This window comes from Lactuca virosa, chromosome 4 (genome assembly GCF_052849685.1).
Source record: "Lactuca virosa cultivar CGN04683 chromosome 4, Lactuca_virosa_CGN04683_v6, whole genome shotgun sequence".
NCBI classification, from domain to species: Eukaryota; Viridiplantae; Streptophyta; class Magnoliopsida; order Asterales; family Asteraceae; genus Lactuca; species Lactuca virosa.
Window position 1 is genome coordinate 461,590,365 of NC_136429.1, and position 27,692 is coordinate 461,618,056.

The window sequence follows — 27,692 nt, forward strand, 5'->3', positions numbered from 1 at the left end:
TTATGCCCTACAAGTTTGTGACTGGGATGCCGAGGATCACAAACAAGGTGTGAATAACCATGCAAATGTACTTGGTGCCCCCAATGTTACAGTCACCTAATCAATGTGCCGGTTAGCCACACACGCTCCATTGATCTATGACAAACATCGAGTCACCCTTTGCCCCCTTCGCTAGACTCAAATTAGTGTGCCGGTTAACCACACACGCTCCACTAACGTCTTGGCAAGGGTACAAAGTGTAATTTCATGGAATAGCATCATTTTCACATTTTTCCTAAAGTAACTAAGATTTGGGAATTTATAAAAGTGTTTAGTTACTTCGTATTACATTATACTTATAATGGAAGGTTTGCGTCCTATCCTACCCATTCGGCTAACGACTCTCCACTTGTCAAGGGTGCGGTGGGTAAGAGTGGATACCCAATGGCGGTCATTTTACAGGCCGCTTCCTTAAACACCCCTTATAGACCAACTTCGTGAATGAGGCCTACTAACGGTAAGACTGACATTTACTCATACATATATAATAGTAAACTTTTAGTTTTATATAGTATAAGGGTGTATTTTACACTTTAAAAAAAACTAGGTGGTCTAATTTAATAAATTATACTTTTAATTTAATTAAACTTAAACCATATGATTATGGATTTATTAACTTTCTTTTAATTACACATTTAATTAATTTAATAAAGCCATAAGGGTGTAATTTGAACTTTTCAAAATACTAGGGTTTTAGAATTTAATATTTCAAAATTAAAACTTTTTAATTAAATTTTAAATTCCAAAACTTAGAGGACAAATTTTGAAACCTTTCAAAATATTAGGGTTTAACTATTTAAATTTCAAAAACAAAACTTTTAAGTTCAAATTTAAACTATAAAACCTAAAGGGTGTGAATTGAAACTATTCAAACTTACTAGGTCAAATATTTACCTCATAATAATCCTATATTATCCATATTTAACCAAATCCATTAATTTTGATAAGGATAATCATTCCAAACATAAAAAATCCATTTTAGGCAATAAAAATGAGTTTTGGTAATTATCCTTAACAAAATCTGTTCAAAAAATCGAAAATCCCGGCAACAGCACACTAGACTCGTCGAGTCCAGTGATAGTGTCACACCCCCAAACTGGAACGGCGGAAACGTTCGGGGGCGGAGGACGTCATGTTTAGTATCACAACACATGCATCAAAGTAATCAAAGTAACAAACAACCATTGCATTAATATTAAAGTGTTTACAAAGTATGTGATTCACCAAAGATTGACTTCAAGTAAATAATAAAACAAGACATGAAGCTATTATGCTCCATCTTCTGAATCCCTGAGCGCGTACCTGTCTACTAGTTCCCTGAGAATACAAGTTATTTCAAAAGAGTAAATTAGTATTTAAGCTGGTGAGTTAATAAGTATTTTAGTGATGAAAAGTAAACTATAAGTTCTTTAGAAAAGTTCACCTGTTCCTCCAGAAAATCCTAAATTTTCTGATATGATGAAAGATAAGTAAAAATGACTCTACAATTCCTTCTATGAGTACTAAATGGATACAAGTTATATATAATTTAGAGTAAATAGACAATCGATTGTGTGAATCTGCCCTAAGCCCACAACCAAACAAGGAACAGGGAATGAGGCGGAAATCACACATCCCATTGTTTGTTAGATCTTCATTGTATATAACCCTGGCGTATTCATTTGGTACTTACGGAGTTAACTGTAATAGTTCTTTTATATTTGATGAAAACATACTTTAAGAAAATCATATATTTCCTTTAGTAAAAATTGTACCCACAATAGTTCCTTCTATAATCACTTAGTTTATACTAGCTATATATAATCTAATATCGAACATGCAGATAACTGTGTGAATCTACCCTAAGCCTACAGCCAAACAAGGAACATGAAATGAGGCGGAAGTCACACATTCAACTGCCTATCGGATATTAATTATATATAACCCTGATGTATAAGCTAGGGTATTATAGAATTAACCACCTAAGGTCCTTTAAGTTATACTGGTTTAATAATGTGTATCAAACCTTTTACAGATAAGTTTCTAGTTTCGCCTACTTAATGTTCAATCCAAAAAGAATGTTTTTGTACTAGAAAGCGGTGTACTGAAATTGTATGCTATGACCTGACCCATACATGTTATTCCCTATGATTTCTAGGTGTATACAAGATATATATATATATATATATATATATATATATATATATATATATATATATAAGATCGAATAGAGAGTAGACTGTGTGAATCTGCTCTAAGCCCACAACCAAACAAGGAACAGGAAATGAAGCGGAAAGCACACATCCTACTGTCTGTCGGATCCGATTAATATATATCCCTAATGTATCTACCGAGGAATCATAAAGTTAGCATTATAGGCCCCCTTCTAATTGAATGTACCAAGACCCGACTGTTCTGTTTGTTTGTTTTCTCGTAAGAGTGTATGTCTTCCCGAGTTTTATGACTATCTCTACTAGAAAATAGTTTGCATTACCGTTTATGTGAGAATATCACTATATGAATGTAATGGGAAAATGAAAGTATACAGTGGTATTGTATAAAATAACTACTGAAGCACTAACTACCTTAAAACCAATAAGTTTAATTAAGGTTAAAATGTGATGAGGTTATAACGATGCTTGATTTGACTAGTATGAAACACGACGATCTAAAAACGTCGAAAATGGTATAACATTTGTCACCCGTAGACTTGCAAGTCCCACTGTAGCTAGCAGCAAGGTGTGGGGTGTCAATCCCGTATAGATCTATACACAAATTCACGCTCTCCCTCCAGGAGACTCTGGTTATAAAACGCGACATAACAAGTATATTGCTAAGCCGTGAAGTAGTGGTTTCACATTATTGTTATATTGTTCTTGTTATAGTATGTTCCTTCATGTTCTAGTTATAGTATGTTCCTTCGTGTTCTAGTTATAGTATGTTCCTTCATGTTCTAGTTATAGTATGTTCAATCCTGTTCTAGTTATAGTATGTTCTGAACCCCTAAACTATACCTATTATAGTTTACTAGTATGTATGTTTTGAACTGTCCTTGATTTGTAGAAAAGACTTGATTATCTACTAAGATATGCATGTACTTTAAAAACGGGGTTTTATAAACAATAATGTAACATCTTTTAAAAGAGTTTTTGAATAGATTTGATCACTTATAAAAGCATAAGAAATCTTTTAATGTGATGGTTATCACAGGTAAAATATTAACACAATAATATTGTGCTCAACTTGTATCCCCCCCCCCCTTAAAAGCATTTATAAACATTTAAAAGATTGATTATAGAGGTATTAACTCACCTTATGTGTGTGATTCAATTGAAGATTCGAGTAAGGATGAGAAGTTCCACGAATGAAGTTTCGAGGCACAAACGAGTCCTAATTGACATATATTGATACATATATGTATATTATTAGTGTTTAAAACAACTAACATGTAAGGGAAACAACCTTAGGAACTAGGAAACACTTGAAATGAAGTGTTACAATCACATATGATTGATTGAAGGGAGTTCACGTCCAAACAAACAAGTGTTCACGACCTTAGAAGGGTTCACGGCCATAGAACACATGATGTGTTCACGGCCCAACTATGATCCTAAGAAGGGTTTACGGCCAAGTAAGGAGGGTTCACGGCCATATCAAGATCTTATGAAGGGTTCACGGCCACATGAAGGGTTCAGGGTCGTGAACTCTTGAAGATCTTGCATTTTGGTGCTTGATTCATGTGTGGAATAAAGTGTTTCTAGGTATGAACAAGTAAGGGATAAGATACTTACTTTATGGAAGCCTTTGGAGTGTTCACGGTTTGAAGAAAGTTAAGAGAGAATGAGGTGTGTTCACGGCTAGAGTTGAAGGATTTGAAAAAGTGAATAAAATGAGCCAACTTCATATATATATAGGGGACTTGTTCACGGCCAGGAGTCTAGATGTGGCCGTGAACCCCTTTTGATGGAGTTTCCGGCTCAATTGCAACTCAAAGAACCCGAGCTAACACTTCCTAACACACAAACCGTGAGTTTACTAGGCTTAAAACTCATTAAAATTACCCTTAACAAGGTTAAAAGGCAATAGAAACAAGTCTGACTTTTGGCTGATTGGATTGACTTACAAGATAGAAATTTAAGGGTTGTCACAGATAGACTCGCCGAGTTCAGGCAACTCGCCGAGTCCACTGATGGACTCGCCGAGTCGGTGTCGCAGACAACAAAAAATTCGACTTTTTAATCCTTTAGCAGTTCGCTTTTGCATCTATTCAACTAGAAGAACGACCTAGGCTCCGATACCACTGTTGGGTTATCAGCATAACATCATTCCTATGGTGTTCATGCAACCCTAATTGCTTTGATCTAGGTTTTCTAAGTAAACATACAACATTGAATACCAAAGCAATAAACCCTAATAGACTAGCATACAAATCTGGAAAAACACGTATGATTAGGGTTAGGAAGTTTACCTTGATTGTTATGTAGCAATAAAAATCACAATCCTTCTTGATCTTGACTTCTAAAAGCCTAGTGCCTCAAATGTTGCACCTCTAATGGAGTCACAAATACTTAAACAACATGATGACTTTAGGAGAGGAAATATTTTCGGCCCTTAGGGTCTCTTAGAAGCATTGGCCGAAAATCCCTTAGTCATGGGGTCTATTTATACTTGTGGCTGCTAGGGTTTTAGGTGGAAACCCTAATATGATTGTTTAGGCCTTAAGCAGCCCAGAGACTCCTTCCTTAGAGCTCTTTGGACGAAATCTTATGGGCTTCCCCATAAATTTTGTCCACTCCACTCTATGGAGTCCATCAGCCCAACTAGCAACTAACAGTTAATTGCAATATCAGTCCCCTTTATTCAATCAGTCTCTCTTGATCACCAAATTAATACTAATTTAATTTCTGATCAATACTAATTAAATAATATGATTTCCAAATAATGTATTAATCTTGTAATATATTAATAAAACCATTTTGAGTACGAATTTATTATTCATATAATAAATTCTACTCTCTCTCCTCTTGTCATCCTATCAACTTGCATGAGTGAAGGCAACCCAAAAGAACCATGCTCATAATCGGGTCAAGTACACACCAAAATAGTTATGGGCTTAGACACCTAATTCAACAACATTTTCATTTCCCGGGTCTTGGGGTTTAGACCACACTTTTTCATTATACAGGAAATATAGGATTTTTTGGGAAACTCTCTTTTTACATTATCAAAAAAGAACATGCATGCTCTAATACAATATTTGAAACAAAACTTACAAACCGTTTTTTACAGAAAATATCGGATTTTCTGGTGTTTACTAAATGATACAAAGTTTTCATACAAACATGCTTATGAACTCACCAACATTATATATGTTGACGTTTTTAAAATAACTTGTATTCTCAGGGACTCGTTAAGCAGGTCGGTCATCAAGAACATGTGGACTTTTGTCGTATTTTTGCTTCCATCATACATTTAATATTTTGGCATGTAATTTTTGTGAACAAATACAATGATGTAAACCTTCTATGTTGTATTATTGAATGTATGGTGATGATGTTGTCTGTGATTCATTTATATACACTGTGATGATATTACAAGATGAAATCACCCGCCCCCGGACGTTTTCGCCGTCTGGTTCGGGGTGTGACAAATTGGTATCAGAGCAATGTTTATAGTGAACTGGCATATCTAATCATACCAGATATGCAACTATAAATACATTGGGACTAAAATACTCTGAACAAAAATAAACTACATACATATGTGTGCATTTAGGGTACTGTCACAATAAGAAACAATAAAAGTCTTTGGAGGAATTGAACATCGCGGTTAAACCCAGGCAGTTATGTAGTCGTATTGGAGATAAATATAGCCTGATCATCTATATTTATTCAAAATACGACCAACATGTGCTTAGGAGTGATCGTGGTGGGAAATGAATCTAGAAACTTACCAATTCTAAATCCAAGAAGTTTTAAGGAACCAAAACATAAAAATTTAAAATATTATAGGATTATTCTTACATGTTGTCCATTTTCTTGCATTCATATAGTTCTGTGCAGACTCTATGGCTGGATTTCATCTACCCGGAGATCCTTACTTCCCCAACCAGGGGAACGGAGGATGGCTGGATTCGGAACCAGAAGAGGAACCAAAAGAGGAACCAGAGGAGGAACCCAAAGAGGGACCTGCAGAACCAGTAGTGGACTCAGAGGAGGAGGAGTCTGACGGGGATGATGCAGATGACTCGGACGCGGAATCCGAAGTCATGAATCCTCCATACATAGCTAGGGTGCCCCCGTATAGGATGGAGCAGACAGCAGGCGGTGCGTCCCCCATTCGGCATGAACCGATACTATTACGACCTTAGTCACGGCGGACCTGCGGATCGAGCCCTACCAGTGATGGTCAGGAGGACGCGAGATATAGGTGAGCAGGCACATGCGACTGCCGGTCGGATGGTTACGATGAGGGCTGCGGTGGAGCGTGCAGAGAGACTGACTCAGTAGGTGGTTAGGGACTACCAGGAGAGACAGACAGCGTTGGAGGCCCGACTATGTGCCACCGAGCGTCATTTGGCCAGGCTTCAAGGCGCATCCACCTCATCATCAGCACCACCAGATGTCGTTCGCCGCGAGTAGGATTTTCTCTCTTCATCGCCACTATCGATAGGACTCTCTTTGTTTACCATTATATGTAGGACTGACTCTATGATTAAGTGATTACACTACTCATAGAGCCGTTATGCTGACGGATTATATTTTCTCTATGTACTGTACGTCTTTCAAAGGCGAATTTTCATGTATAGTACTATGCAGTTTATCGTTAATGAAATGGTTCTATGTTTTATTTGTGATGTTGTTATCTGCTATGTGTTCTATTTTCCATATTTCATAATATTGTATGAATTCACTTATATGCACAACCGAACCACCGAAACCACTATATGCCAAGGGAACTCGAAAGCCCATACTGCTATGTACTCACCATCTTTATGTTCAATGACAGAAGATGCCTCGAAGACTGGTGCACAAAAATAACAACACGGTTGCACCACCACCACTGCCGCCTCCGCCGGAGGTAAACTCTGCTGCTTTCCAGGCAGTAGTTTCGGCAGCAGTCACAACGGCGTTGGCTCATATTCATAATGGAAATAATGGTGGTGGAAATGGTCAAGGAACAGGAAGCTCCAATTAGGGAATGAATCAAGGGACTAAGAAAGCATGAACTTACAAAGAATTCTCTAATACAAAACCACGAACATTCAATGGAACCGACGGCGTGATAGCCTTGAAGCACTGGATTGAAAAGACCGAGTCTATCTTTGAAATCTGCGAATGTCCGGAAGAAAGCAAGGTGAAGTTCGCAGTCTGCACATTTGTTGACCAAGCCCTATCCTGGTGGAATGGTCATGTGAAGGCCATGACCTTAGGGCTATAAACGAATCGAACGAACACGAACGAGGCTTGTTCATGTTCGTTCATTTAAGTTAGCCGAACAAATAAACGAACATGAACTAATAAACGAATGAGTTTTCTTGTTCATGTTCGTTCGTTTAACAAATTACATTGTTCATGTTCGTTCATTTATGTTCGTGAACATGCTAAATGAACATAAACAAACGAACATAAATGAACAAAGATAAAAAAAACATAATTGAAGATATATGAACATAAATGAACATATAATACACTAATGTAATCAAACACAATTAGGCATATGTGAACATAAAATGAACTTATATGAACGAATATAAACGAACAGCATAAACGAACGTTCACAAACATAATTGAACGAACAAGACCATTTTTCATGTTCGTTCGTTTAACTAAACGAACGATAATTTGTGTTCATGTTCGTTCGTTTATTAAATAAACGAACATAAACGAACTTCCCGCCGAACGGTTCATGAACAGTTCGTTGAACGTTCAGTTCATTTACAGCCCTACATGACCTTGATGGTCGCAAACTCTATGCCTTGGGAAGAACTTAAAGAGATGTTGATGGCAGAGTATTGTCCCCGTGGGGAAGTACAAAGACTAGAACAAGAGTTATGGAACCTCACAGTGAAAAACTCAGACATCGAGGCTTACATTTCCAGATTCAGTGAGTTAGCACTTTTGTGCCCGGGTATGATCACCTCAGAGGGAAAGAAGATCGAACGATTCATTTGGGGGATAACTCCCCCAATTCAAGGGAACATGATTGCAGCAAACCCTGAAACTTTTGATGGTGCAAAACGCCTAGCTCAGAAGCTCTATGACCATGGAAACAAGAAAGGTACCAAACTACTGAGACTGAAGCCAAGAAGGAAGAAGGTAGCAAGAAGATTTCGGGAAATAAAATGAAAGGAGGACAACCTTCAGGATCTTCCAAGAAACCGCAAACAGTGGCAGTTCATCCTGCTACCGCTCAAACCACACCAGCCCCCGCTGCTCAAACCTCAACCACACCAACTCCTGCAAAGCCTTACGCCGGTACTCTACCCAAGTGTGGTAAATGTAACTATCATCACAATGGCGAGTGCCAAGAAATGGAATGTACCAACTGCAACGCAAGGGGAATACCGCTTGGTACTATAGATCTCAACCCTAACCAAACCAACAGCCCAACAACAACAGCAACAACAACAACAATGTCGGGGCCAGTCATACTTGTTATGGATGTGGAGGAACTGGCCATTATAGGCGAAACTGCCCCAAAGCCAACAACCAAGGTGCATGAGGATAAGGTAGGGTCCTGACATTGGGTCAAGTAGAAGCTGTTCAAGACCCGACGGTTGTTACTGGTACGTTTCCCCTCAACAACACTTACGCATGCATTTTGTATGATAGTGGGGCTGAGCGGAGTTTCGTGAGTCATAAATTCAAACACCTACTAAATCAACAACCCCAAAAGCTAAGTGAAGCCTTCACGGTGGAGATGGCTAATGGGAAAACTGAAACAACCAAGGACATTTACGTAGGATGCACATTAACATTAAACAACCACTCATTTCAAATAGACTTGATGCCAGTTAATATTAGGAGTTTTGATGTGATAGTCGGCATGGATTGGTTAAGCCCCCACCATGCTAATATTATGAGCCACGAGAAGGCCGTTTGCCTTTACCTCCCCAACCACGAAACCCTAATAATCTATGGTGATAAACCTGGCGCCAATCTTCGTCTTATCTCGTGCATCAAGGCACAAAAATGCCCGCACAAGAAAAATTATGCCTTCCTCGCTCATGTTGTGGATAAAACAAAAGAGGAGATAAACATCAAAGATATCCCAGTGGCATGTGACTTTCCAGACGTATTTCCCGAAGACCACCCGGGAATACCTCCTGAAAGACAGGTTGAATTTCGAATTGACCTAATACCTGGAGCCACATCAATTGCCAAATCACGCTACAGGTTAGCTCCCGCCAAAATGCAGGAGTTATCAAGTCAACTAAGCAAACTTCTGGACAAAGGATTCATAAGGCCAAGCTTCTCACCCTGGGGAGCTCCAGTCTTGTTTGTCAAAAAGAAGGATGGGACTTTCAGAATGTGTATCGATTATCGGGAATTAAACAAGCTCACTGTTAAGAATCGATACCCACTCCCTCGGATTGATGATCTATTCGACCAACTTCAAGGAGCCAGTTACTTTTCAAAAATAGACCTAAGGTCCGGATATCATCAGCTACGAGTCCGGGAAGAAGATATCCCCAAAACCGCCTTCCGAACTCGATATGGCCACTATGAATTCGTTGTTATGCCCTTCGATCTAACGAATTCCCCCGCAACATTTATGGACCTCATGAACCGAGTTTGCCGCCCATTCCTAGACAACTTTGTAATTGTTTTCATCGATGACATACTCGTCTTTTCTCGAAATAAGGAAGAACACTATCAGCACTTATGATAGGTTCTGGAGACGTTGAGAGCAGAGAAGTTATATGCAAAATTCTCCAAATGTGAGTTCTGGATTTGCAGTGTGAATTTCATGGGTCATGTAGTCAGTGAGGGAGGAATTCATGTAGATCCTTCCAAGATCAAGGCTATTGAAGGCTGGGCAATTCCGAAGACGGCAACGGAAATCAGGCAATTTTTGGGTCTTGTCGGATATTATAGACGATTCATTCAGAATTTCTCTAAGATCGCCAAGCCCCTCACCACTCTAATCCAAAAAGGCGTACCCTTAAACTGGACTGGCAAGCAAGAAGCTGCTTTGCAAGCCCTGAAGCGAGCCCTCTGTAGTGCTTCGGTACTATCCTTGCCAGAGGGAACCAAAGACTTCGTAGTATATTGCGACACTTCAAATCAAGGGTTAGGTTGTGTTCTTATGCAGCGTGGAAAAGTGATAGCTTACGCGTCCATACAATTAAAGACCCACGAAGTAAATTACACCACACATGATCTCGAGCTGGGAGCTGTGGTCGTTGCCCTGAAGATTTGGAGGCACTACCTCTACGGTAAAAAGTGCACCATCTTCACGGACCACAAAAGCCTTCAGCACATTCTAAATCAAAAAGAGTTAAACATGAGGCAGGGAAGGTGGGTAGAACTGCTCAACGACTATGAATGCAAGATCAAGTACCATCCGGTCAAGGCTAATGTGGTGGCCGATGCCCTGAGCAGGAAGGAATACACGAGTCGACGAACGAAAACCCTAACATTGACCATCCAATCCCACTTGTCAACGTAAATCAGGGATGCTCAATTGGAGGCACTGAAGCCAGAAAACGTTGTGACCAAAGCGTTACGTGGGATGGACAAGAATCTCGAAATCAAAGAGGATGGAGCTTATTACCTCATGAACCGAATCTGGATCCCAAAGTTTGGATGGTTCAGAGACGTGGTCATGAAGGAAGCGCACAAAACAATATATTCAGTCCATCCCGGTGCTGATAAAATGTACTTGGATCTGAAGCAACAATATTGGTGGCCAAACATGAAATCAGAAATTGCCACTTACGTGAACAAGTGCCTCACTTGCGCCAAGGTTAAAGTGGAATATCAGAAGCCCTCGGGATTGCTGTAACAACCCGAAATCCCCGAGTGGAAATGGGAAAGAATTAAAATAGATTTCATAACCAAATTACCTAAGACAGCAGACGGATTGGATGTTATTTGGGTGATTGTCGATAGGTTAAAGAATTCCGCCCATTTCCTGCCAATAAAGGAGACGTACAAAATGGAGAAGCTAACCCGAATCTACATCAGGGAGGTAGTGATACTTCATGGAGTGCCGATATCTATTATCTCTGACCGAGATAGTAGATTCACCTCACGATCCTGGCAGTCACTCCAGAAAGCAATGGGGACCCAACTTGATATGAGTACTGCCTACCACCTCCAGACCGACGGTCAAAGCGAGCGAACCATTCAAACACTGGAAGATATGCTTTGAGCTTGTATGATAGATTTTGGTAAGGAAGGGGATACTCACTTTCCATTAATTAAATTCTCATACAACAACAGCAACCGCACAAGCATTAAAGTCACTCCTTTCGAAGCCTTGTACGGTCGGAAATGTAGATCACCCCTCTGTTGGGCTAAGGTAGGAGACACCCAGTTGGCAAGGGGACAGGTACCGAACAGCACACTCATAGGGCCTGAGATCATTCGGGAAACAACGGAGAAAATAGTTCAAATCAGGGCACGACTCCAAGCATCCCGGGATAGACAGAAGAGCTACGCAGACAAAAGACGAAAGCCACTGGAATTCCAAGTAGGGGATTGCGTGCTGCTAAAACTCTCTCCCTGGAAGGGGATGGTACGTTTCGGGAAGCAAGGAAAACTAAACCCACGATACATCGGACCATTCGAGATTCTTGCCCGGATCGGTCCGGTGGCCTATAAGCTGCAGCTACCCGCGGAGCTCAGCAAGATACACCCCGTGTTTCACGTGTCAAATCTGAAAAAGTGCCTATTAGATGAAACCCTCGTTGTTCCCTTGGATTAAATCGATGTGAATGAGAATCTCCTATTCATCAAAGAACCAGTTGAAATCATGGACAGGGAAGTGAAGCGTACAGAACAAAGCCGCATTCCGATTGTGAAGGTTCGATGGAATGCTAAGCGCGGACCGGAATTCACATGGGAACGTGAATATCAAATGACGCAAAAGTACCCTCACATTTTCTCTATCTCTTAAGATCAGCTTTCAAAGAATTTCAGGACGAAATTCCCTCTAACGGGGGGATGATGTCACAACTAGTATTTTAAGGCTAGGAAATTCTGTCCATGTGTAATTAAATTTTGGTGTATCTTGAAACCCTAAGTATGATGTTATACAATTATTCATTCAAAAACGACAATTCGAATGAAAACTCACTCGTGCAAGCTCTAAACCTAATTCCATACACTACATTCACTCGACTTTGGGCTTGTAACCCTAACTTCCCGGTTCAAACCTATTCTTGGACCAGGATTCACTTATTGGGCCTAATGGGCCAGTAACCCCTCAACTTGGTTCTTTTGGGCCAAGAATCCTCATTTGGGCCCTAATTGGACCCACATTCATTAAGCAATAGTATTTTGGGCCATAAGACTCTTCATGGGCCTTATTGGGCCGAAAACCACTCAACTTATCTCTATGGGCCGAAAACCCACTTATTTAATCACATTGGGCCGAAAACCCATTTCTTTTACTCTTTTGGGCCGTAAACTTGTATGTGGGCCCAATGGGCCGAAAAATTTCTGGTTGGGCTACATATTTTCGGTTGCTATCCAATTCAAGCCCAATGTTTATTCTTTTCTTTCCTTCCCTCTCCAATTCTCGGTTTTAATAAAAAAAGAGAAATTGAATTAGTTTAAATTAGTGACACCTCATTGTTGTTTAGAGGTTATCCATGCAATTTAACCATCAAACATCTATGCACTTAGAGTCTAACCTTCATGTAATAACCATTTAACCCACTCTCTTCTCTCTCCCTCTACTTACGGCCAAAGACCCCCACACCCCCCCCCCCCTCACTTCATCCATTTTTTTCAATCATAAAACTCTATCAACTCCTTATCTCTCTAGGAACACCAAGAACTCCCTATTCCCTCTTCAAGAATTCGTGAGTTGTGTGTGTGATTTCAAGAGCTTTGCATCAAGTATCATCCACTAAGTAAGTTATTATCACTCTCAAATGATTTGTTTCCATTTCATGCAAAGATTCTCACTCATAAACACTCCATTTCGTGTCTAGATTCCTAGAAACATCTAAGTTTCGAAAACTCTTCCTAAGAAGCATTTAAGGCCGAAAACTCCTTCAATATTCTCTTCAAAACCGAACTAACACCAAGGTGAGCTTCATACCCCTCCTTTTTCGTTATTTACTAACTTTTGGGGGAGAATACAAGTTGGTTTTGTGTTAAATCTAAGTATTTATGCATGCTTGTGTGTATTTTCATGATATGTTGTGTAAATATGTTATGAAACTATGTTTAACACTCATGAACTCGTTATATCTTCCAAGTATTGAAGATATTAGGAAAACAAGTTACTTTATGTAACTCATTATGATGTTGAAAAAGATTAAACATGTTAAAGGATACTATAAAACTAAAGAAAACCCAATGAGGGGCCGTATTTGACAAATAAGCAAAAGTGAGCCCTTTTAATGATACTCGCGGTTTTAGAGGGGCCAAAAGAGTCATTTTTGGACAAAATGGGTTTCTTTTGGGCCTTCTCGGTTTTAATGGGCTAAAATTGCCATTTTTAATAAAAATAGGCCTTATTTGGAAATTCACGGTTTCATGGGCCTAAAATATAATTTTTGGCCTTAATGGATTTAAATTGTCATTTTTAACAAAAATGGGCCTTAATTGTAATTTTCGGCCATAATGGGCCTAAAACGTCATTTTTAACAAAATGGACCTTGATTGTAAATTCTCGGCTTTAATGGGCTAAAAATGTCATTTTTAACAAAAATGGGCATTTATTGTAAATTTTCGGCTTAATGGGCCAAAAATGTCATTTTAAAAAAATGGGCCTCAAATACCCATTTACATGTTTATTGGGCCTTATATACTTATTTCATGATTATTGGGCCTTACATACTCATTACATGTTTATTGGGCATGGTATACTCAATTTCATGTTTATTGAGTCTCACGACACATTCTATGTTAATCGGGCTGATAACAATAAATACTTGACATTTTTATAAAAACAAATGGTATTGTTATCACCAATGGTTTGTAATCAAAAATACATACTTGAAACATTACTTAAAGCGTTAAACAACGAGACACATTATTCGCGTACATTTAGTTAAGGCTCTTGTGAGACACGCCTTCATTCGTACCTACCTAGTGTACATGATAAGTCCTGTAGTTATAACCATAGTCACCTGGAGGGAGAGCGAGAATTTATGTATAGATCTATACGGGGTTGACACCCCCGCACCTGAGCTGTTCGCTACAGCTAGACGGGCCAGTCTAGGGTGACAAATGTCTTACCTAACGCGACGCTTGAAGAACTTCATGACAGGCATATCAGTCATATCAAGCATGGTTATAGAGACTCACATAGAGAATAACAAACAAATAAATTTACGGAATACATATGCTCCTTCGTGATACAAAGTACGTACTATACATTTTCATTTCCCAGGTCTTGGTGTTAAGACCACACTTTTTCATTATACAGGAAATATAGGATTTTCTGGGAAACTCTCTTTATACATTATCAAACAAGAATACGCATGCTCTAATACAAGATTTGAAACAAAACTTACAAACCGTTTTTACATAAAATATCGGATTTTCTGGTGTTTACAAAATGATACAAAGTTTTCATACAAACATGCTTATGAACTCACCAACATTATATATGTTGACGTTTTCAAAATAACGTGTATTGTCAGGGACTCGTTAAGCAGGTCGGTCATCAAGAACATGTGGACTTTTGTCGTATTTTTGCTTCCATCATACATTTAATATTTTGGCATGTAATTTTTGTGAACAAATACAATGATGTAAACCCTGTATGTTGTATTAGTGAATGTATGGTTGATGATGTTGTCTGTGATTCATTTATATACACTATGATGATATTACAAGATGAAGTCACCCGCCTCCGGACGTTTCCGCCGTCTGGTTCGGGGGTGTGACACCTACCCTGTCAGGCATATATGGGTGCCCTGACCTACCCCTGTCAAGCATATATGGGTGCTCGACCTACCTTGTCAGGCATATCTGGGTGCCCTACCTACCCTCCGGTTTATTTCAACCAGTTACGAGGACTATTTCACCCCTACCACTACCACATAGTAATTTATCATAAACATACTGTCAGGCATATCTGGGTGCCCGACCTACCCTCCGGTTTATCTCAACCGACTGCGGGGTCTATCTCACCCCTTCTACTACTATCACATAATAGCATATCATATTGACACATAAATCATAACAAATAGTGGCATACCAAACAATTATCACAAAGACAATCATCTAACAACAAACTCCTACTAGTGGGCTGGCCTTGGTGCCTTAGACCCACTTTTACTGGAAGATAACTCACCTCGAATGATGAATCTTGCTGCCCGAACTCCCTAGCTGTTGCCCTGACGGCTTCCTAAACCAACAATTTCCAACACAATATCCAATTAGCAACTAAGTTCTAAACCATGAACCATAATCAAATCTTGGGGTAAAATGACCATTTTACCCCTGGCCCAACAAGACCCATAACTAAGGCCCAATCCCAAAACCAATAAGGTCCAAAACCATAAGATCCATAAAAGCCCAATATATGGCCCAATTTCCAATTAGGCCCCATCCCTTCGCATGGGCCTCGATCTAGGGCCCAATAATGCTTCTCTAGTCCAAAAGGTCCAAGTCGAAGTCAATGCTTCGAGTTAAATGAACTCGTCGAGTTTGCTCTTCAACTCGTCGAGTTCTCATGAATCTCAAAATCGTGACTTTTCGCATCAACTCGTCGAGTCCTCCCTCAACTCGTCGAGTTTTTCCTTTTAAGAATCGGGACATTTCAAGAACAACTCGTCGAGTTCTCTCATGAACTCGCCGAGTTCTTCAGTCTGTTAAGCCCTTCTTAATGGATTAAGCTCCTATCCTTCAGATCTAAGCTCCATAATTCATATTCATACTGAAAATGTCCTTTTAATTGTAAAGTTTCCAACTTTACCCGTTAATACCCTTCCTTAATGGATTTTGCTCAAACCCTAACTCTTTAAGACCTAGATCTTGATCCAAAAGCCATTAATACTTCAAGATAAGGCATACAAACTGAGATCTAGACCCTGGACACTACATGAACACGTAAAGTCTCTGACTTTCTCTCCATGCATGGCCTTTTTCCATGAAAGTCGTTCAAGGTCCTAGATCTGGAAGTACACTCGCTTGGGACGTCCATTTCCTAAGGACCATGCTACTTAGACCAAAACCTAATAAAAGTGAAAATGAAGAGATCTAAGTAATCATTAAGCAAGTTTGAGACTTGCTTACCAGAAAATGCTGCAAATGGAGAGAAGTTTCTGGATCTATAATCTCCTTCTTGAGTCCTCAAGCTTCTCCTTCTTCCATAAGCTTCACAAACACAATATTTCTCTCAAAAATGACTCACAAGCTCACACAATGCATTAGGGTTTCGAGACCTAGGGTTTGGGGCTTGGAGGCTGGAAATGAGGCCAGTCTATGGAGGTTAAAGTGTTTAAATAGGGTGCAAAACCCTTAAAATTAGGGTTTCATTTTCTAGCGCCAACTCGTCGCGTTGGACCTCCCCAACTCGTCGATTTGATCTTCCAAAACGAGCATGTCCCATATTTCCTACTCGTCGAGTTTTTTGCCTTAAACTCGGCGAGTTGACCTTTAGAATTGATGTTTTATTTCCATAATTACCCTTCTGAATCCTGGGTGTTACACTATGTCAACGATCCAATTACATTTCTCATAAAAGTTACATGTTGTGTGAGCAACAGGTACATTGGATGCCATATTGGCAACAAATGGAGAATCTGTTGGATTAATGTCTAAGTCCATAACTATATTTGGTATGTACTTGACCCGACCCGGCATGGTCCATTTGGGTTGCACTTCACCGGCACAATTTATATGGATAGTCTTTTGAGAATAGTATATTTATGATTTATATTAATATATTATAAGTTCTAATATATTAATATGGAATCATATTATTTAATTAGTATTGATCAAGAATTAATTTAGAATTAATTAAGTGATCAAAAATAACTAATTAAATATGGACTCTTATATATATGGAATGGGCCAAGTTCATTTAGGTTGGGCTAAGCTTTCATGGATGGTCCATGGAGCTTTTAACCCATGGATCCTATGTAAATGAAAGGTCATGGGTATTAGGGTTTACATGGATGTAACCCTAATCCTCCATAATATATAAAGGGGTCCTTGGCTCACAAAATTGGCACAAGTGTGTGAAAATAAGAGTGGGCCGATTTTAGTGTGCATACATATTCTCTCAAGTTCTTCCAAGGTGTTTTGGTGATTTGTGATTCCATTTGAGGCTTCCATACTATTGGGGCTAAGCTCTTAAAGCTTGAAGACATCAAGCTACATCAAAAGGTATGTCATCTAAGTAGAACTTTGTACTATATGTGCTTCATAATATGCTAGTTAGGATGAAACCTTGGAATAGTTAATATTTGCATGTATAATAGAGAAAACATAGATCCAAGGTTTATAGGGTTGCATGTACACCATATGAGTGTTAGAATGCTCAAAACCCAACAGTGGTATCAGAGCCATGGGTTGTTTTCTGTTATATTGATGCAAATGTTTTATTTTCAAAGTTGAAAAAAAAGGAAAAAAACATGACGTTTGTCAAATTTTAAGATAATTACTTGTTTTTGTGAAAAACTAATTATTTGTAAAATTTGAATCATTTGCTATATGAGTTGAATTAGGTCAAATTTAGTAAAAGATAAAATGATATGATTATTTTATTAGTTTTAAAAGTTTGATCTAAATGTTTTAAGGAGTTACATATTTTGTCATAAAATTTTGGAGCTCAAAAGTTTTTTTTAAAGTTGTGATCTTAAAGGTTTTTGAAACTTCCATAAGTTATGGATATGAAAGTTTTTTTTTTTAAAAAAAAAAATTTGATTCAAAGTTTTTATGGAGTTACAAAACTTGGTCTTAATGTTTTAAAGAATTCCATAACTTGTTCTTAAGTTATGGAACATGAAAAGTTTCGTCATAAAACAAGTATTTAACTCCATAAGTTATGGAATCCAAAAGTTTTCAAGAGTTACAAAACTTGCCCTCAAGTTTTGGAATTTGGAAAAAGTTTTTTTATGATAAAAAAAAAAGAATTGAATTCTAAAACTCTTGGGTTCATAACTTAAACAATTAATTAAATGGTTTTAATTTTGAATTTAATAATTGGAATTATGATGTTTTTATTGAATAATTCAATTAACTCTTATGGACTTTTTTAATAGATAATTAAAGTGTTTAATTAAAAGAGAATTAATAATTCCATAATGACATGGTTTAAATTTAATTAAATTAAGAGTATAGTTTAATTAATAGATTAAACCACCAAGTATTTTAAATGTCTAAAATACACCCTTATACTATTATAATATTAAAAGTTTAATATATTATATGTATAAGAGCAAGTCGTCTTACCATTAGTAGGCCTCATTCACGAAGCCGGTCTATAAGGGGGGTATAAAGTTACTGCCTATAAAATGGCAGTTTAATGGGTGTCCACTCTCACTCACCGCTTCCTTGACCGGTGGAGGGTCGTTAGCCGAACAGGTAGGACAATGACTATAATTCTCCCTTCATTAAAAGTATTAATGATAAATACTAAGTAACTAAACTTTTTATAAATTCTCAATCTTAGTTACTTAGGAAAATGTGAATAAGGTGCTAATCCATGAAATTACACTTTGCACTTTGTTTAAGCTGTTAGTGGAGCGTGTGTGGTTAACCGGCACACTAACCTAGACTTAACAAGGTAGGCAAAGGGTAACTTAATGTTTATCATAGTATCGTTGGAGCGTGTGTGGTTAACCGGCACATCGATTGAGGGGTAAATATTAAGGGTACCAAGTATATTTGCATGGTTACTTCACACCTTGTTTTGTGATCCTCGGCATCCCAGTCACAAAACCTGAAGGGCACACTCGAGATTGAAACATGCCATTGAAAAGTTCAATGAATCTCAAAAGAATCTAGGAGTTTCAAAACCAATTAAAACCTAATAATATATTTCGTTTATCTTGGTGGAAATTGGTGAATCGTCATTCACCTACCTTCAAATATTTTATAGCTTGGATTACGGCATCCCTCTTCCAAGTTATAAAATAGTTTGTTGGGTCCTAGCCTTAATATATCATATTGGGTGTTATATTAAGGACTTAAATCAACTTTACGTGAATTTCTCCCATTGTTGATGTCTGGTTTAGACAACAATGATCTTCCCAAACTAAGATTTCCTAATGAATATGACTTCCCGAGTTTGGCTCATGGAAGTCATACTTCTCTTCCTCCACCTCCTCCAATTATTCTCCCTAACCCACAAGTTCAAGGTCACTCAAGCCCTATTGGCAAGCAAGGTCTATGTGTGATCGCATCTTGGAGATAAAGTCACATATTGACAAGCCGGGAGAGTTGGGTGTCAAAGTCTTGAGAAAGTTGGATGTCTAATCACTTTCCATGTCACATAGTGAGTTCCTTTGGGACTACTATGGAACAGACTATGACATGACCCTTAATGATCTTATCTATTTGCTTGGTGCTTCTAAATCAGCAATGATTAGGAGGACTAGTAAAGCAAATTTGATTAGAAGATCAACTTCCCAAACTTCCATGGACATTGAAAATGGTACATGGTAAGGGGCATTGGTTACGAAGCTGCCAAATTTACCTGAAAGATCTTCAGGTAAAGTCCACTATCAAACTCTATTAAGTTTCTATTCTGAGATTCTTATTACTTGATGTGACTGGGTGACATATTGATTTTTTTTAAGAATCAAAGAAAAAGTGAAGAAGGAAGTATATGCTGATTCTGATCGCGAAGATGAATTTCGATCGCATGGTTCGGTGATCAAAATTTTGAGCTGTTACTTAGGAGTTATGTAATATTGCTTAGGAATAGATAACAACAAGTTTTTCATATGCTTTTGCATTGTAAGGATAAGTTTTCCGCAAAGTTTTAAAATAAAATTTGTGGTTTTATTTATTCCAAGTATCCTTACAATGGCATTTGTGAAAAATTGTTGTTTATATGATTCCATTGATAGCAATATTAGAAAGTGGATTTGATTCTTTCACTTGTGGTAGTGTCTAAATTTACCAAACAAGGAAAGATTCTCATCACCCAAGTTTCAATTGGATAGAAACTTGGAATCATGCAAGTTGTATGATGAATGAGAATTTTCATCTTTGGAAAATTAAGACTAATTCCTTGTTCACATGTTTAAGTGAATCAAGTGAAGGACTAAGGGATCGAGTACACATTCCTGTGCACTGGTCAGGTCCACCACAAAATATCGATAAGACTATTCGTCATGATTTACTAAAGCTTAGTAAATATGGTTATACTTACAAGTTTAAAGTATAATTCTGAAATATTGGAAAAGTTTCGATGTATGGCAGAACGAATGAGAAGAATCAACTTAGGCAGAAAGATAAAAGTTTCTTAAATCTGAAAAGATGGGAGAGTACTTTAGCATCATGTTTTGTGATCATCTTAATGATTTAAAAATCATGTCACAATTAGTCCTCTAAAGTCATCTTAGTGTATTCTTATGACTAAGAAGAGGAATCTTGAATTGTTGAAATGATTAAATCAAGAAGATGAGTCATGCTTCGTTCCAAAAACAATTCTTAGAGTCATACTCTAAGATTGTAACTTGAGTGACATATCTTAAAGGAAGGTTTCTTAACACTAGTCAAATGTAAGAGTAGAAGTATCCTACTCTTGTACATTTGCAATTGGTAAGTTGTGATGTTTTGGATAAAACAAAGACCAACTAAGACCAATTGTGTGAAGTGTTTGTCTTGATAAAGAATCCAAACTATCTCTTGAATATTTGGCAAGTGAGTCTTATGTGTCAAGAGGATAGTGGGAGTCTTAAAGATCCTGGAAGAATTTCAAGATCTAATCAAGAATTAAAACCTGAGGTTCTTCACTAGCACACGACTTGAGGTTTATAACCTATCGTGTTGACATATTCTGTGCCCATTCCAGTTAAAGTTGGCTTTGCATAGGAGTTCTGAAAGTTCTCAATTGGTTGCATACCAACTTGGAAGCAATGGCAGGCCCTGTACTGCCAGGTGGCAAGAAGTTAAGATTGCATAAGTTCAGTCCATATGAGTTTGGATTTGTCATTATCCTTGTCTTGTGACTATGGTTTTGACGATTCACATGGATAAGAACACATACACCATAAAATCTAAGGGTCATAAGGTTTCTCTCCGATTCATGAAAATGATGGTGAGGAAACACTTCCACCAAGTAGATTTGAAGCAGATGGCAAAAGGTCTAAACAATTGAGACTATGATTACGGCATCCCATTTCATAGTTCTGAAATTGTTTAGACACACATGCATGCTATCTAAGGAAAGGTGTATGATTTTGATAAAGTTTTACCAAAGCATCTCGTATCAGAAATCTGAACTTTGGTAAGAAAGTCAATAAAGTATTGATTTCTAGAAGTACAGCTGATTTCTGAGTACATGTCAAAGCTAGTGGGAGCATAAGTGTTATGCTAATAATCATCATGTTAGTGGGAGCATGATAATTATTGTTAGTGTTGCAAGTTAGCAATGTTAATTATAGAAAACAAAAGTTTCAATTCGTGAGGCTGCAGGGATTGAAAAAGTTGTTTTGCTATAATTAAGGGAGAGGATATACTTCATTTCAGTTCTAAAGGCTTAGATTGAGACCTTAATCATCTTTAGTCAAGAATATATATATATGAATTTCATGTTGGATTGGTTCAACTTAAGGAAATTCTATATATTGCGTTCTCAAAATTCGATTATGATTACGGCATCCCTCTTCATAGTCAAATTTTGAAAACATGGCAAATAAAAATATTGTAGCAAAAGACTGGTCTAGAATCATGTCTTTATGTGAGACATCATGAATCGTGTACCATTTGCTTTGGGTACAGGATCGATTGCATGTGCTATAATATTTGTTATTTCTAAATTTTTCCAAATGCCCAGAGGCATTAAGAAGGGAAAAGGTCTAGAATTGGATATGACTAAAATGATTAAGCAATTATCGAGGACAATCTGAGGTTTACCAAAGATTGGTTGCTCAGGGACAGTTGGAAGTATAGTGCTAATTTTAGAAGGACCATATTGACATATTCTGAAAAGAGGCATCTCTTATTCAAAAGTGATAGTCAAAATGAGAATATGGAGTTGTCTCCATAGGTGGAAGTTATCTGTGTAAGATTAGAAAACTTAATGCAAGAAGCATGTCCAAAGCAATGTACTTTGAATATGAACTTAGTTTCCATGGAGTTGATCTCCATTGGAATACCTTATAATGACTGTTGACAAGTCTTTGTGACTTTGTACATATTCATTACAGGAGGGTCAGTGCATATAAGTTTAAAATCTAAACAAATTTCAATAAATGATAGGAATTTGAAATTCTCACATTTTTCGATAAGGATTTGGGAGTGTGAAATTAGAATCATTGAAATTATGTTCAATTGTTTTATTTCACAAAGTAAGGATCATAGACAAACATAGAGTGCATACTTGGTGTATGGCAAAGCTATTGTTTAAGAAAAACATAGTGTACATGCTTGGAGCATGGCACAACTAGTGTTTTTAATTCAAGTATAAAGTTGATAAAACCGAAACAATGAATAATGAGTAATCAGTATGGTGATAAATAAAAGTGTTTATTTATATTCATAGGGTTTGATACCATATTTGATTAATTTATTCTTGTGTTTCACTTTGCATGTTTTGACTTCCAGAATAACTAAGTCGCTCTTCCTGAATGATTAAGTTATTCAAACCATCCACAGTCGGTCATATGTTGGAAGTAGATATGAATCAAGACTGTCATGGGTTGGTTTGTAGAGGTCCAAGTTGGTCGACAAAGTGGTGCTACAACACTCATGAGTTCTCATAAGTTCTGAGTATTGGATTCAACCCGCGCTCATTTGAATCACTTCATGGATTTTATCACGAGTGATCATGAGACGATAATATCTTATATTCTTCAAACCTAGAGATATGAGTTGTTACTATGAGTTGGTTATACATTGATTGCACGAAAACACATTTGGTAACTCGATGTTATAAAACGTGCCTTTGTGTATGATTCAACAAGTAGTAGAACAAGCCATATGAGTCGAAGTTTATCCATTCCTTTTACCTTCGGGATAAAAGCGATATCTGTGGGCCCCTCGATGATTTAGCGATGACACATGTGAGTGCTTAGCCAAGCCAGGACTGATTTGATTTGTTCAATCAGTCAGTCATCATAAATCGAAAATCGGGAAACAACAAATGGACAGAGAGAATGATTATAATCCATGTATCAGTCCATATGATATCTAGAATGGAGGAATATATGATCCCTTATCTAATGGACAAGTCATTGACAAGGTCAGAGTTCGACAGCGGCTTTAAGAGCTACGATTGCCAGTTAGGTTTTGAAGTCATACTCAATAATAGTTTTAGACTTATCCAAGTGGGAGAATGTTGGATTAATGTCTAATTCCATAACTATAGTTGGTATGTACTTGACCCGACCCGGCATGATCCATTTGGGTTGCACTTCACCGGCACAATTTATATGGATAGTCTTTTGAGAATAGTATATTTGATTTATATTAATATATTATAAGTTCTAATATATTAATATGGAATCATATTATTTAATTAGTATTGATCAAGAATTAATTTAGAATTAATTAAGTGATCAAAAATAACTAATTAAATATGGACTCTTATATATATGGAATGGGCCAAGTTCATTTAGGTTGGGCTAAGCTTTCATGGATGGTCCATGGAGCTTTTAACCCATGGATCCTATGTAAATGAAAGGTCATGGGTATTAGGGTTTACATGGATGTAACCCTAATCCTCCATAATATATAAAGGGGTCCTTGGCTCACAAAATTGGCACAAGTGTGTGAAAATAAGAGTGGGCCGATTTTAGTGTGCATACATATTCTCTCAAGTTCTTCCAAGGTGTTTTGGTGATTTGTGATTCCATTTGAGGCTTCCACACTATTGGGGCTAAGCTCTTAAAGCTTGAAGACATCAAGCTACATCAAAAGGTATGTCATCTAACTAGAACTTTGTAGTATAGGTGCTTCATAATATGCTAGTTAGGATGAAACCTTGGAATAGTTAATATTTGCATGTATAATAGAGAAAACATAGATCCAAGGTTTATAGGGTTGCATGTACACCATAGGAGTGTTAGAATGCTCAAAACCCAACAGAATCTCCCTTCTCCTTTTCAGTGAAGAAATTCAGAAATTGTTGATATTGCGCGTTGGTTAGCCCTGGTAAAGGACTTGCTTCTAATTCAACACAAGCAACTTTGGGCGTCATCTTTTCCCGCTTTGTACCCTTTCTTGGCCACCAGTCAGGATATCCAGTGCGTTTGAAGCATCCCTCCCGGTTATGACCATCATTCCCACAGAAATTGTAATGTTCAACTTGGTCGCCAAAGCTTCGCTTCCCTTCCTTTTGGTTACCTTTAATCGGCGACTGATAAGTGTCCCGTTTTGATGGAACAAAAGTCTGAAAGGTTGTTGTATCGGCAACAGGTCTCTTTCCAGTCGTTATGTTCCTTTGTTATTCATCTTCTGACACAAGATGATATGCTAAGCCAATAGTTGGTATGGGGTTCATGGCCAAGATTTGTGTTCTAATGGTGGAAAATTCATTATCTAGCCCTAGTAAAAACTCATAGAGTTTTTCTTTGTCTTTCAATTCAACTAGCCCTCTTCCAATTTCACATGAGCAATTTCCACAAGAGCATCTTGGAGTGGAAAGAACATATTCAAGCTCACCCCACAGTACACGAAGCTTTGTGTAGTATGTGGAGACAGAACTTCCATCTTGTCGTGTGGTTGTAAGGGTTTGCTTGAGTTCATATGCTCTTGGAGCAATGTGTTTTCCAAATCTTTCCTTTAAATCCTTCCACATCTCTTATGTTGTGCTAGCGTATTTAACGCTATTTCTTATCTCCTTCTTCATGGCTGTGTTCAGCCATCCTTTTATCATCGCATCGCACCATATCCAGATCATTTATTCCGCAGCGGTAGGGTCTGGCTTCACTTACGTGTATTTGTCGGGGATAATCAGAAGCATGGATGTAGTATGGTGAGTTGTGATCTGGAATGACTTCATTCTTCTTGCTAGCATCACTAGGTTGGTCGGTCATGGTGAATGAAGGTTTTCTGATTTAGAGTTTTATTTTGGCTGCTCTGATACCATAAAGAATTGGTATAATAGAGTTCTATATTTTCTCATTAACCACAATCAAAATATATACATGATATACATCAGGAAAGGAAAGTATAACAGATAGGAGGAAACTAAGGAAAACAAATATATGAACAAATATACAATGAGAGAATGAAGGAATCCATTAGTTATACAATAAGATTGAGATTAAGTATTTGATTAAAATTGCGTATTCAATTTATTCAAGATCTGATATGATAAATGCATGGCCAGAATTTATGAATCATGTATTAAGAACAATTTGTTAATTTAATTTATTTTTTTTGTTTGTAAATGCTACATAAATAACTTATTTAGTTTATCCAGTATATTTAATTCATTTTCATCATGTTCAGTATGCCAAGTATGCCAACTCGATTTTACTTGTATAATCTCTAAATATTATTAAGAAAGAACCTTTAATTCTAAACTGAAGAAATCAGAGCCATTGATTGCATTTCAATCCTATATTTTCCATCCTTTGATTATTTGTTGACATCATCTTTGTCAATCATTTTATTTTTGTCCACCAAATTTATAGCATATATTACGTTTTAAATTAGGAAGTTTATTAATAATAATTAAATCTCATCAAAAGTAAAATTAATTAAATTAAGAATTCTATTAATGACAATTAAATCTCACCAAAAATAAAATGAATTAAATTAGGAATTCTATTAATGACAATTAAATTCACCAAAAATAAAATGAAAAAAAATACCACACCGCACCCCTTATTATCAGTACCCCTACACTCTCTCCTAATTTCTTTACATAATCTATCTAACTTAAGTTTTGTACTGGAGAAGAAAATAGGGGAAAGAAGAAATAGAATACTTGTGGGCTTCGATTTGTATTGATCAATCTTGTGTTCGATCATCATGGAAGAATTAGGAATGATATAGAGATAAATTTTATTTGGATTCTACTTTAATTTGATCATAGTTTAGATCAATTTTTGTTAAGTTTTAGATTATGTTTATTTTATTTTGTTTCAACAATGAAGTTCCAATCTATAAAACCTTTCGATTTCAGTTTAGATCGATAATGGTTACGTTTTCTAAATCTGCTTCGATTTTTCTTCTTATGATCTGTATTGTTAATTTTGATTTTTTAAGTTATAGGTATCTGAGAGCAAAAAGATGGACACAATAGCACCACTACCTCTCATCCATTGTTTCGATTTGAAAAATATGTCCACTAGGTAGTGAATTTGTATATGTCGATTTTATTTTTTTTTTTACGTTTTTGTATATGTGTTTAGTCAATGATTTTTTTTTTGTGGCTTACGAAATCGTGAATGGAAGATATACCTGAATCAATGTCTATAATGCTTTACTCATTTGATTCCTTCCTGGATTTGAAGAGGGAATTCAAACCCTTATACCAATGAGTGATTCACATATCCTACAACTCAGCAAAACCCAGTAGTGATATTTGTTTTGATTTATTGTAAAAAACATCTTTTTATAAAAACACAAATTGGGCTCTCGGAAAGGAGTTATTCACTGATCCCTTTTTAATATTGTAAAACATCTTTTAGACTCAATAGCAAAGAAAATACAAAGCTTTAGTATACCATGTAAATAGATTACCTCGATAAACCTTATTGGAAAATGTTTATGATTGATTACTTTTGGTTACTTAGTAGGTTCTTTTTTTTTTTGGGAAAAACTGTCTTCTAATTTATCTATTACATATTATTCTGTTTTTTCAAAGGAGAGATACATAGAACTCAGATTGCTAATTTATCTATTCCATGCCTCACAAACATGTTTCTGGAACGGAATTACTCATTCTATTATCTAGCTTTTACGATTACCTATCATTTCCATTTCTTTGTTGTTTTATTCTTTGCAACCTCACATATCTCAAAAAAAGTAATTCTGAAATTCATCACAAAATAGAAATGTTTTATAAACTCATATAAAGGAAGAAGAAAGATAAGACTAAATGACTGTATGGTGTTAATCTAATTATGATGTTCTTTCATCTCTATTTGCATGTTTCTAGCTTGTTTGTAGTATTGACTATAAAATATTGTTGTTATATTTGAAAGTTCATTTTCCCCTTTTCATCTTTTTTGTGTATATTTTAATCTTTCAAGTTTTTTAGAGTATTTGAGGGACCGTTTCTACTTGGGTTTAGGGTGAAGTCGAAAGCCCTAAAACTGGAGGGTAGTTATATTCAGAACCACTTGAATATTGAAGATTTTTGTTGGCATTAATTTCAATAATCATATGTACCCTAGAAGAGATATC

General features: G+C 37.0%; 1 protein-coding gene across 1 annotated transcript; it reads right to left on the minus strand.

The window, feature by feature from the left end:
* Positions 1-24,777: 24,777 nt before the first annotated feature.
* LOC145106794 (uncharacterized) lies at positions 24,778-25,131 on the minus strand. The gene has a single exon (XM_079043720.1). It carries the CDS (start codon positions 25,129-25,131, stop codon positions 24,778-24,780), a length of 354 nt encoding a protein of 117 aa, XP_078899846.1.
* Between the last annotated feature and the right edge of the window lie 2,561 nt (positions 25,132-27,692).